Genomic DNA, 14,220 nt, shown 5'->3' with positions numbered 1-14,220 from the left:
ATTTATAATGCAACATAACTTACAGCTACAGTACTTTATGAAAAACATGCTAATGAGCACTTAAGTTTATTAAATACAGGCAAGCATTTATCAAAGCACGGTGGTACATCATACTAGGATAATAAGTTATATAAGAATACAAGGCTTACAAATTCATTGGATAATTTCTAGGTTAAAAACAACAAAAACAGCAAAATAGAAACAGAAACACCCTATTTATACTTAGTCATTTTATCAGAGCCGGACTCCAGTGTCATGAAGACCATGGTTTAATCATTGATCTCATAACAGAAGAGCTATATGTTTTTGGAAATTTATCTAACATCTTGAATGCTTGTTTTCCTGATCTGTAAATGGATTAAAGGCTTGTCATGAATCTAAAAAACAAAAAAAAAATTGTCAATACATAAAACTATTTCAGAATGATTTTTTTATTTACTAATGGATGTAGGATAATTTTTATAAGAGGAATTTTATTGGCTATTCTCAACTTTTTAAGCTTTGGCTCTCCCAAATAATTAAGTTCTATAGTTTCAAAATGTTTAAACATGTATTAATGATTTTTGTGATCTTGCAACACAATCATTAAAGTTATATAAATATAAATTATATAACTTTTCTGCCATAGGATGGGAGAGTTATCTGTATCATCATAAACCAGATTTATTGTCAGTACTTTAAATAAAACTTCAAAATGATCATTTTAGGATAGTGTAATTCCACATCTGGGACATTGGTCTGACATACTAGAGGCAGAGATTAGAGATGACCTAAGACCAGGCTACCTGTACAACTTTTGATTATTAGTTTATATAAGAATTCATTTTGAAAGGCCTCAATAATTTTGGGTGATTTCTAGAGTATCTAATTCTTTTAAAATATATAAAATAATAAAAGGAATTATACACCAAGACCAAGTGAGATTTATCCAAGGAATCCAAAGTTGGTTTAACATTTAAAAATCAGATAATGTAACATACCATACTTATAAAAGATGAAACCATATAATCATCTCAATAGTTGCTAGAAACATTTGACAGAAGTCCTCAACCTAATAAAAACTATCTACAAAAAACCCCACAAAAACTATCTACTGCTAAGGTTCCAGTGCAGATGCAAGAAAAAAGGGTCCTCGTGCTTACTTGCTGATTGTGGCAGCCAAAATCGAATGGGGGAATACAGTGGAGGAATGTGAAGTTTGTACAACTCAGAAATTACCTTGTAAACAGCTGAAGAGCATGTTTTACTCCAAAGAAGAATCTAAAATACAAGTTTACAAGAGAAGTATTGGGGTGGGGGGGACACAAAAAACTATCATACTTAATGGTGAAAGACTGATTGCTTTCCCCCTACGATCAGGAATAAGACAAGGATATCTACTCATACCATTCCGACTTAATACTGTACTAGAGGTTATAGCCAGGTTCATCAGGAAAGAAAAAGAAATAAAATATAACCAGATGAAAAGAGAGAAGTAAAATAATTCCTATTTCTACACAACATTTAAAAAAGAAATCCTAAAGAATTCACCAAAAAATAAGAACTAATGAACAAGTTCACTAAGTTTGCAGGATACTTGATCAATGTAAAAAAACTCAATTAAATGTCTGTATACTAGCAATAAACATTCTGCTAATTGCTTTTAGAAAGCAATTCTATTTATAATATTGTGGCAAAGAATAAAATACTTAAGTATAAATTCAATAATAGAGGTAGAAGACTTCTGCATTAAAAACTAAAATACCATTGAAGTAAATAAAATAATATCTACAAAGATGGGTTCTGAAATAAAATAAGTCTTGTTGGAGACCTTAACCTTTAACTCGTGAGATCTAATGCTAACTCCAGAGAGTGTCAGATTGAATTGAATGGTAGGACACTCATTTGATTTCAGAGAATTAGTATTGGAACATAATAGTTTTTTTCAACAAATGGTGCTGGGACAACTGGATATCCACGTGCAAAAGAATGGAATTGCACCCTTACCTCAATACCACACAAAAAATTAAGTAAAAATGGATCACATAACTAAATGTAAGAACTAAAACTATAAAACTCTAAGAAGAAGGCATAAATGTTCATAACCTTGAGTTTGGCAATGGTATCTCAGATATAACACTAGCAGATAAGTAACAAAAGAAAAAATAGATAAATTGAACAACATCAAAATACAAAACATTTGTGCTTCAAAGTATACCATCACGTAAGTGAAAAGACAACCTACAGAATGAGAGAAAATTTTTGGAAGTTATACATCTGATAAGGGACTTATATACAGAATATATAAAGAACTCTTACAACTTTATAACAAAATGTCAAACAGCCCAATTTAAATATGGGCAGAGAATCTGAACAGACATTTCAACAGAGGAATATATAAATGACCAATCAGCACAGGAAAGATGTTCAACATCATTAGCCATTAGGCAAAGGCAAGCTGAAATCACAATGATATCCTACTTCACATCCACTAAGATGGCTATTTAAAAAAGAGAGATAATAATGAGTGCTGGTGAGTATCTAGAAAAATTAAAACTCTCATACATCAGTAATAGGAATGTGAAGCTCTGCAGGTGCTTTGAAAAACAGCTTGGAAATTCTTAAAAGGTTACATAGAGAGTTATCATATAAGCCAGCAATTCTATCCCTATGTATATACACAAGAGAAATGAAACATATGTCCATACAAAAACTTATACAAGAATGTCCATAGAAGCATTATTTATAATAGCCAAAATGTTGCAGCAACTTAAATGTCCATTGATGGATGAATGGATAAACAAAATTAGGTATATCCATACAATGGAATATTATTCAGCCATAAAAAGAAATAAAATGCATGTTACAATATGAATGAGCATTGAAGACATTATACCAAACAAAAGCCAGTAACAAAAGATAATATATTGTATGATTCCATTTATAAGAAATGTTCAGAATAGGTAAATCTATAGCGACATAAGATTAATGGTTACATAGAGTTACAGAGAAAGGAGACTTGGGGGCATTTGGGGAGTGATTGTTAACAAGGATGGAATTTCTGTCGAATGAAATTGTTCTAAAATTAAATTGTGATAATATTGAGAAATTCCTTCAATTTATTAAACACATTGAATTTCACACTTTAAATGAGTGGATTGTACAGTATATAAATTTTAACTCAATAAAGCAGGTTTTAAAAATTACATAGTATAAAACGAAAATACATTAACACAATCGTATTCTCATTTTTAAAAGGAAAAGTACCCACATTTATCTTGAAAAATCTAACCATGTTAAGATAATAGAAAAAAACTTATATTTTGATAGATTATTCCTTGACAGATAACATTAATAGCATGCTAAGATTAAATATCAATAATAAAATAATAAAAAAATGTTCTACTTTTAAACTAGTCTTCAGAGATTAGTCTTTCAACAGAGCTCATGTATTATAATACAATCCAAGTATAACTGTCACTTTATCAGGGCTGATAGTGTAAAAAATTGTTTTAATTCAAAGTATGATAATAGTTCAGAATATAATTGTTAAAAATGAGAAATCATGTAGATACTTTAGTGATTTTAAAATTCTCTGTTTAAGAATGGCTTTTGTAAAAGAAAACTGAGCTGCCAAACAAAACTAGATGAGAATGTGAAGAAATATATACTTTAAAAGTAACAAATTTCAGTGATAAAATTGAAGTTTCCCAATTTTATTTAACCTTCAATTTTAATATAAATTCATTTAAAGCAATACTCAGAGGCTGCATTACCCAATTTTATGATAATGAGTTATATGTGTATTCCAGTTATACAACCTAGTGTGCTTAATCTCTTTGTTTATTTAATCCACGTTTGACTATTCAAGTATATTTTCTACTGTTGAAATTTAAATAAGGAGTTTCCATTCTCTTCTCCACAGAGTGTGTGCAGGTAAGTTGCACAAGTTGGGGATTTGTTGAATAGCAACCATCTATTCATTTTTCTATTTACTTACTCAACAGAAAGTTAGTAAGTGCTTATCATAAGATATTGTATATGTAGTAAGGTAAAATTGAGAAATAAAAAGAAAACATGTTTTGGGATTACCTGGAATTCAGTTTGAGTTCAGGCCTCAAATTATGGTTGGTAAAACCTTTCTGAAACTCAGTTTCCTCATCTTTAAGGTGAGGATTAACTGAACTAATGTATTTACAGAATCCAATAATAAATGTTAATTTCTCTTCTTTTTGCCTTACTTTAAAAGCTAAGAAGATTAATCAGATACAGATTTTGCACTAAGGAATTAACAATATAGCAGATATTATAATGTATTTAAATAGATTAAATAAGATGAAAAGTTATAAAGTGGAAATTTCCAGTGATAATATAAAAAGTGAGATTATCCATCTCTGATACATATAACACGGTATTATCATTATCACTAAATAGACATAGAATTTATATAATTGATTAGTAAGCTAATTAAATAATTGTCAAGAGAAAATATAGAAGATCAATAATCTTAATTTGTTCCCAGTAAATGCTGAGTAATTGTAAGTAAAGTTTAACCTTATGGAAGAGATGTTTAACTATTGGGTATTGTTCCTTAAGATAAATACAAACGACCACATTTCCTCTGCTAAGAATTTGTTAATTCTTGCTATCCTGGTTCCAGCACTTATACGTGACCACTGAAAAGTTACTTAATATCTTGACTGCTCCATTTCCTGATCATTATATGGGAATTATAATGATGCATGCCTTATAGAATGGTTAATGGAATTAAATGAGTTAATTGCTGTCAAGGGTAAGAGTGCCTGGTCCATCGAGTACCAATGAGTAACATTATAAGTAACTGTTAGATCATCTTATTACTCTTATTATAATCTTTTCATGCCATAGCAAGAATATGTACAGGTATTTTAATTAAATTTAAATTACCATTCAATAGGAAGGTGAAATGTCATAAGGGAAGATTTTTGTATTGAAAAAACTAAGGGCCTTCTATTTATATCAGTCACAGTGGCCAGCAGAATAAATTTCTATGACTGGCCAGTACTGTATCAAGTGCCTTTGTGGTAGGCAGAGAATGAAGAAGAATTCTCCCTAAGGAAAGTGTGTGTATGTGTTTATAGGGTCGAGAGTTTTCTTTCTAGAAGAATGGGTAGTAGCAAGGAATGCTGGAAGACAAAACAACAGTTGTCTAACCATATTTACTATGTGAAAAGGAATAGCCTTTGTTTCCTGTAATTCAAGTATTCTAATAACTGAACTCAGAAGATGTAAAACAAATAGGCAATTCACAGAAATTTAAAACTCTTCAACTAAAAAGTCCTTACGCTTGAGCCTAGAAGGAGACTCTTTCTCTCACCTTCTGCATCTATATTGGCCATTGAATCATGCTTTTCCCATTTCTTTAATATCTATAAAAGCCGTCTCTTCCTCTCCATTTCCATAGCTATTGCAATTCCCACACCATTGTACTTCTTACCTTGACTACGATGATACCTTTCTTAACTTCTCTCCTTGCTCCAGTCGGAAACCCTATACATGAGGCAACTTGAGCATGTTCTGTCATTTTTCTCTGCATACTCTTCCCTCAAAACTCAACCTAATTATTTTACCTTCTCAGGGAAGTCTTTCCTGACTCTCCAAGGGATACTGAGGAACTTCTCATTTCACAAGACCTATAAGTGGAAGGTTAGCATACATATGGAAGTACTCAGTTATGGGTTATGCCAAATTACCACAAGGTACTATTATAATATTCCATGCTGGAAAGGTATGGTAAAGTGCAGCCTTTCATATGTGGCTAATGAAAGTTGAAAGTGATTCAATTTTTTGAAGAAAAATTAAATCACATATACCAGCCATATTACACATGTCCATATGTAACATCATTTCTAAGAATATAACATTAATAATTCTAAAAGGAAGAACAATTTATGTTCAAATAAATTCATCTAAGAATTACTGATAGTATAAAAAAAGGAATAAGGCCAAATGGCTAACAATACAGCATTGGTTAAGTAAACTACAGATCATTTCCCTACTAATCTGCTGAGGAAAATGAGTCAGTAATTAGCAGAACCCAGAACCAAATAACATTCCTGTGACTCCAGTGCCCAAAAGTTCCTAAACACTGATTTTGTTCCAAAATATTAATATTCTAAAATATTAATTATGGTAATTAGGCAGAGGATCCGTAGTTTATATAATCAATGATATACACATATTTATATATATACACACACGGTATAAAAATGACTCAAAGGATAAATGCCAAAACATTACACTGCCACTTTTAGAGTTATAGAAATGTACTTTATTCTTGTTTAATCTACATTTTCTGAATATTTCTCCAATAAATTATATAACTTTCACAATAATAAAAATGCTATTAAGTAGAATAACAAAATTTTCATACAAATTGTACATTGCTATTTAAGTGAGGAGAGGGCTTTACGAAAATTCTGAGTTGGTACTTAGTGTTCTCACAATAACCCCTTCTTCCTCCTTAGCACATAGATGCCCACTAGGCACCATCCAGGTCAGTTTTCTGTGTAGCAGCTAAAAGCATTTAAAAAATATGTATTGCCTTATTTAATTGTGCATTAAAAATTCATTTTTATGCATCAGACACTTTACTAATTCTTCACTTCACAACCACCCTATGAAGTATACATTATTAATACTTAACAAATGAGGTTACTGAGTTGAACTTTTTTTCCCATGGCCACATGGGCAACAAGTGGCAGAGCTGAGATTTGAACCCAAGATTTCTGACTTGAAAAAGCCATTTTCTTACCAATGGACCACATAGACCTCTTCAAAATACACCTATATACCAATTCCCCATTTTTTTTTCAAGTGTTGGCTAATGTATCAAATGAAGTAATTGTTACTAATATGGAAATGAGCTAGTCAGGTTACAGCGGTGGGGGTTGGAGGGAATACAAGAATTGGAGGCCTCCCTCCATGACCTGTCACTACCTTTTTTTTCTTTTATTTCCTGCATAGCGTTTACCATCTCTAAAACTAGTTTGTTTTTATGACCTTGCCTATTTTGTCCACTGCTTTACCTCGAGCACCAAGAAGAGTGCCTGACTTAGATTGGATTTTAATAAATAATTAGTAGATGAATGAAATACATTCAGGAAACGTGTAAATTCTTCTCTTTGCCATGTGTCTCTTGACACATCTGCTAGCCTCTCAGCTTTTAAATGCCCATTTCTTTAGTGCAATACTGACTAATCAGTTTAACTTCATTCATTCAAAAACTATTGAGCACGTACTATATGTCAGATACTGTTCTAAGCAATATAATAATAGCAGAGAACAAAACAGACAACGAAATCTCTCATTAACCTTATATTCTGATGAATGAAGAAAGACAATAATATAACAATATGTTAGATGGCAACGACTATTTTGGAGACAAAATAGCTTGTGGATTGGAATCTGAGAGGAGGAACTACAATTTTAAGCAGAGTAAGTGAGAAAGAGGGCACTTAAGAAAGGGCAGAGGGATCGAGACATATGCATATTTCATAAAGAACTTTTCAGGCAGTGGGAATAACATGCTGGCACAATTATATTTTCATAGTGGCTGGAATGCAGTGAGTGAATGAAAGAGTAATAGGAAATGAGATCAGGTAAGTGAGAGAGGGACAAGGATGGATTGTGTAAGACCCTGTAGGCCCTTCTGTTGTAACTTGTAGAATACTGTCTTTCGTCTCAGAAAAACTAGGAGCCATTGGAGGAGTTTAAGTGGAATATAATGTGCCTTAGTATATAATGTGCCTTAGGTTTTTAATGGGTTCAGTATTTCTCGGTAGGGTTGCTATTGGCATTTTGGGTGGGCAACTCCTCTTTGTCCTATCAAGCACATGGCAGGTCATTTAGCATCTATCTCTAAATTTAGCCCACTAAATGCCAGTAGTAATCCCCAGATCTTTTGACAACCATTTACTTCCAGAACTATATTAAGAATAGACTGAGGGAAGGTATAAATGTAGATTCTTTAATATTCCAGGCAATAGTTTATGTTATCTTGAGCTAGAGTAGCAATGGTGAATTAGAAATATATTTTTGCAGATAGGATTTATCAATGGATTAGATGTGTGTGTGAGTGAGTGAAAGCTAGAAGTTAAGGATAACTCCCAGGTGTTTGGAATGAGCAAATAGAAGGATAGAGTCGCTATTTACCAAAACTGTGAAGATTAAAAGTGGATGGAGCAGATTTGGTGAAGTAATCAGGCACTTAGGACACATTAATAACTACTATGGAAACATAGATATCCATGTTTTATCCAAGAATTTTGTAAATGAGGTAATGGGAACTAGTTCTGAACTGATGGATTTGTTAGAGTATATTTTATTGAGGAATAGAGTTACAGAAATAAACATTAGATAAATAAATGAATAAATGATTACTGATAACCAATAGTAACCTATTAGCTATTTTAAGCAATTCAATTATGTCATGAAAAGGTTTTTATGTTTGCTTGTTTGTTTATTAACTTTAATATAACTCAAAGGAATGAATCTAATAGTGGACTTTTAAACCATAAATGGTGTGTGAATAGGCAGGCTTTTAAAACTGTTAAAATCCCACCAGGTCCATATTGTTTGGACTAGACGTCCCACAGTGAGATTAGGTTCAGTCTTGGGAAAACAGTGGATGCCAAAACTGTCCTGTACCTCATACTGACTAAACACCATTATTTCCAACACTATGGAGTCGATCGGTAGATATATACAACCTTTTCTACACTCATGATCAATTTAAGGATTTCCAAGGAAATCTTGGATCCAGACATTGTTTAGACAATGGGTAGACTTGAGTTATTCTTCCATGGATGGGAGAAATTAGCTGAATCAACACAACGTACTGATTGACACAAACGTACATTTTAGAGGTGACAGGAGGAAGTATCCAATTGCATCACTGCTGTAACCTTTCCCCTAGCAACAGCATTATGCCTACTCATAAGAGTAAAAAGCAGCATTTGGACAGCAATGCTCATAAAAATGTGACGTTTCTCCCAAAATATTTGAATACTTTGAATAACCAAACTCATATAGTCAGAAAACTTTCATTCTCTTTGAATTTATATCACATTCATGAAAATTCTCTCTCAACATTTTCTATTAACATTCCCTCGAATAGATACGGGTGAGATATTTACATTCCAAAAGAAGTCCCTGCACACACATGTACACATGAATGTACTTTATTACCTCTAGAACATGGTATCATTTTCCAGACTGACTTGGCCTACTGTCACATACCCTCTTTCTCTCTAGAAATATTAGTGGAAGGGAAGTGAATGAAATTCTTCAGTCAAGGTATACCTTCAATCAGCAGTTAGCTGAAGAAGTGAGAAGGTACATCCAAAGGTGGTCGCTTGAACAACAATGGGAAGGAATGTGATCAAGAAGTAGCAGTGCCAGATTCCCCATGGATTCCACATTGCTGTTTCACTGGAAGGACATAGTAGTGTGTCATAATGAATTACCATTAATTTGAGCCAGCAGTACTGTTAGATTGAGCCTGGAAACCCAGGATGTCAAACAGTGCCTGCAAGATCATCTAATGAGAGGACAAGGCTGCTTCAGAAGCGTCGCTTCACTCAATTAGTGGACAAGGCTTTTAATGCTGCTCTGCACAACTAAAGCAATTTTGATTACTTAGAACTAAGTCTCCATTTAGAATGTTTCAGAAGCTAAAACAGGGTGGTATTTTTAAAATATAATTTATCTTGAGAGTATTTGAATGGTAATAAGCTATTTGAAAGCCAATCACATTATTTCCTATTTTTCCCTAAGTAATATTGAAATATATTTTTTAAAAGTTCAAATGATAGAATTTACTCTAGCAAATGAAATGTAAATAAGATATCAAATGATTAAGAATATGCTGAGGGTCTGTGTGTGTGTGTGTGTGTGCGTGTGTATGCAGGCACTATGTGTGTCTCTCTGTGCCAGAATTACAGTTGGTGAATTTCATTTCATCAGCCAACATTATCGGGAGGGTTGCATATTTATTCTATATATCTACATTAAAAAAAAATTCCAGATCTTGCCTTCTTTGGCTGGGAGGACATATATTTCACAGCTTTTGATATGGGGAATTGACGTTTCCACTTTATTATTTTTTTCACCATGTCACTGCATGATGAAAAGCACAGATATGTGCAATGGTACAAATTTCTTTAATAATGTGATCACTGACTTATCTCATAACTAAAGCCTTATCCTCATAGAGGCTACTTAGGCTTAGTAAATTCCCTTCATTCTCCTCACAAACATACCGGGTAGTAGTCACTCGATACCTCACTCCAGTCATCATCTTGCTTTCTAACTACACAGCGTGTTTAATTCTCAAACTATGTAAAATTCTATGAAATTTTGCCTACTTAATTAGGAGGTCATCAGATAAAAGGAATTGCTACAGTGCGAGACACACAATAGGTGCCAATAAATTTTTGTTAAATCGAACATAAATTCTATGTGGATAAAGAAAGTGAATTTCATGATGACACACCCATGTTCCCCCTTCCTCTGCTTCCCTCAGATGAACAGCAACACCAGAAGCAAAAGATGAGAACATAAATCTATAGCTATACCTTACCATTGCCAAAATCAGGGTTATTTTTCTAGAAATAAAAAATTGCCTAAAGTAGGTCCAATACAAATCTATTCTTAAGTGATACATATCTTCACATCTTTGTTTTATAAAAGAGCTACATGACCAAGTTGAATCAGAGTCATGCAGGAGAGAAGTTAGGAAAATGTTTAAAACTTTCTTAAATACTTTGGGCCACTGGAAATCCCATTAATTTAATAAATTAATAATTATCGGACCTTTTTTGTTTTTCTTTTCCATAGTCATATTTCATTTTCTTAAAATAATTTTAATAATCCTTTCTTGTCTCCAAAAGGGTGAACTCCAAAAGCATGTTATACTCCCAGGGAGCTTGTTGCATATTAGTAGAAAATGAAACATTATAGACATTGCGTAGTAAATGAAAATTAAAGAGAAAAAAACAATATGGCTCAGGAAGCAAGTAATACTTCCTATAACGAGTTGTGTTTTTTAATAATTATAATGACTTTAGAAACTGGCAAAGAATATACACTGATTCTATATCTCCATTGTCCCCCAAATACATGATATGAAATCACATCATTGACTCAGTTACTGCCAAAGTAGAGAAAACTATTAATAACTTCATCTATTCTTCTATCTTGTCAAAGGAGTAGCATGAGAAAAAGAGAAGGGATTCCTGTTCGTTGTAGGAATTAAATAAAAATAAAATTTCAGGATTGAATTTAATGGGAAATTTTCAGTAATATATACAAGCCAGTAGGTACAAATTTCTTAAATGCTTCCCCCTTCACTTCCTCTTTGTTCTTTAGTGGAGTATTGGTCCAAAGTACCATCAACAATGATTACCATTCAGCTTTCCATCAGTGTTAGTATCTATCACAAATATTTTTCCATACTTGCTGATTAAATTTTATTTTTGAATATATATATATATATATATGATATTTGCATGGTTCAAAAGTCAAAACTATACATAAAGGTAACTTTAAGGAAGCTTACTCCCAACCATATCCCTTCTATTCAGTCCCACACATTATATTAATTATTTTCATTAATTCTGACTTATCCTTCCTGTATTATTTTTTGTAAAAATAAGCAAATGTATGAAATTATTATTTGCCCTCTTTCTTATGCAAAAGGCAGCACACTCTATACTCTGTCTCCATATTAGTGTATAGAGATCTTCACTATTTTTTATAACTGCATGATACGTCATCATATGCGGAAACTTCAATTTATTCAACAGACCTTTTATAGATGGAAATTTAGGTTATTTCCAATATTTGACCATTGCAAATAATGTTATAATTAATAACCCAGATGAGTAATTTTTTAAATCCTCATATCATTCTCAGAAAACTACTGGTGGGTAAGAAGTTTGCTTTAGTCTACTTTAGCTGGTGTCAGCTGCATCCACATTTCTGATATGAGAGAGGAGTAAGATTGGAAAGACTGAATTACCTTTGATGCTTTCATTATGGCTTAGTCTTGAATTTTATCTGAAGATAAATATAGTCTCTGTGAATAAATTAATTATGAAATAGTCTTAGTGGATATTAAGGAAATGAAAATATATTTTAGAACTTTTCTATTTTTCTTCATTTCACAGGACTTTGAGACCTTAAACTAATATAAACCCACTAGGAATCATAAAAACATAAGAGCCAGAAAATATTCTCCTGTGTATAAACATCTTTGTAGCAAGGAGCAACCTTTAACTCTCCTTAAATTTAGAAGTCATATTAAGGGCTTGAAAATAGTGAGGGATAAAATTAATTGATGAATGAATCTACTTGATCCAACAGAAATCTGACACAAAAGTTTGGGAACAGTTTCCAGGAAATATAAGCCTGAGTTAGAGTTCTAAAGGCAGGCAGATTTGTTTAGCTTTTCTCCACTCTTCCCAAAATGGGGCAGCTTATAGATAATGCCGAGACTATCTCTGTTGCAGTCTCAATGTAATGGATAGACATGGATCTCGTTTTGTGACTTGAGGTCACTGTGTATCCAACAACACATTCCTTTCTGTTGTCATAACTGTTATAGGAATGATGACTAACGGCCTTGTGGAAGAGTAGAGATTAGACAACAAGCCCAGAGAAAACTTCCAGGACCAAGAGGATGTACTGAACAACTGTCCGTGAGGCATCCCATTCTCACTGGATGGACCGGAGATTCCTCAGGGTGGTAAGGTAGGAGGAAAGAAAAAAGGAATGCTTGTGTTAGTGCTTGCTGAAAAATAAGGGTCTGAGAAATCTCTGAGAAACCCAAGAGGGAGGTAAAATTCACCTTAGCTAAGAATACTGTTTATTTTACCTTTGCCCTTGGAGTTGACTAAAGTACAACTAATGCTCCGAGGAAAGGCTGAAGATTCCAATAAAGAATATAAAATAGGTTAACACTTTTGCATGCAGCAATAGTTGATTGATTTTTATTACCAAGTTTTTTATTCACTTGTATCATTTTTAATTCGAATATCTGATTCATCTGTATTATTTAAGAGAGGAAAAAATGGGGTGTAGATGGCCCCCTTAAGCATCAAATCATGCTAACATGAGCATTTTGTTGTGTCATCATCTCATTATCGCATGCAAGGCATTAATTGAAGCACCTCATTTAAGGTGGGAAAGGGCTTTGCTAAAGGAAGATGTTCAGCACAGTACCCTCCAATGAGTATTGTCATCTCAAATCATTTTTAGATGTAGGTGGAATGTAACTAAGTAAAATGTGAACATTTATTAAGTTTATTTATCAATAAATTACACGTTTCATTTTTTAAAGTTTCTGTAGTCACAGTCTTATCAAATTTTCTCTAAAACTGTACTGTCACATAGTATTATATATGTATACTGAACATTTCATTTTTAAAAGGCATCCCAGAGAGACGAGATGTGGATGAGTGTGAAGGGTAGATCTGGGGAACCAAATGGGTGCAGATGCCTCCATTGACAAAGGAAAAAGACATATGGCTTCCTTCCTTGTCGGTGTGCCTGGGGCTCAGAGAGAGCTCTAGATTTCCCGGTGACAACGTTTCTGCTTACAAGCTCCACTGGGAAGATATTTTGTATGCCACAGAAAACCAAGATGTTTGCATTCCCACCAATCCAGGGATAAGGCATTTTCCTCATACAGACACAAAACATACAGTATATGAATGTTTAATGGAGGCTAAAACTGGGAGAGGAACAGAAAACAAGAACAGAGCAGGTTAAAAAAATATCTGGTTTCTCTCTATCAAAATACTAATTAAAATTCATGTTCATGGGAATGATTATACATATGTTTTTGAACTAAAAGTCTAACCTGGCACTATTTTTTGGCCTTATTTTTGTGACAACATTTTTGTCCATATGGCATGAAGTGAATCATTTTACATCTTTTTTTAAGCTCTATGTGTTTTTCTTGTTGTCTATTCCCTCTTCTCCCACCACACACACACTGGCAGCCGCTACCAAGTTACCAAATGCCAACTCAACCCTGCAAGCTGGCTGCATGAAGCAATATAGTACTGGCATTTTCCTTTCTTTGCAGAAATATTCCCATTCTCTCTCCTCTTTCCTCTCTCCTCTCTTCCCTCCCTTCCTCTTTCTCCTTCTCCTTCTCCTTCTCTCTCTCTCTCTCTGCTCTCTCTCTCTCTCTCT

The 14,220-nt window shown here is 33.2% G+C and overlaps 1 protein-coding gene across 11 annotated transcripts in view; it reads right to left on the bottom strand.

The window, feature by feature from the left end:
• The window catches only part of SOX5 (SRY-box transcription factor 5), a 907,668-nt gene that overhangs the window by 605,677 nt on the left and 287,771 nt on the right, over window positions 1–14,220 (bottom strand). For 3 of the 11 annotated variants that reach the window (XM_039882488.1, XM_039882499.1, XM_039882500.1), the window contains exon 1: window positions 1,219–1,237. The exons of 6 other annotated variants lie outside the window; for them this stretch is intronic. Coding sequence is in view for 1 of the 5 variants with exons in the window: in XM_039882487.1 (XP_039738421.1) it covers window positions 1,219–1,240 (22 nt within the window). In the remaining 4 variants the exon portion in view is untranslated. Of the gene's footprint in view, window positions 1–1,218; window positions 1,251–12,040; window positions 12,060–14,220 lie in introns of those variants that run through there. 2 more of the 11 variants (XM_039882493.1, XM_039882487.1) reach the window with 2 other exon arrangements.

This window comes from Pteropus medius, unplaced genomic scaffold (assembly GCF_902729225.1).
Source record: "Pteropus medius unplaced genomic scaffold, Ma_sr-lr_union100, whole genome shotgun sequence".
NCBI classification, from domain to species: domain Eukaryota; kingdom Metazoa; phylum Chordata; class Mammalia; order Chiroptera; family Pteropodidae; genus Pteropus; species Pteropus medius.
Note: the sequence above shows the minus strand (reverse complement) of the source record. Positions and strands in the feature narration are given on the sequence as shown.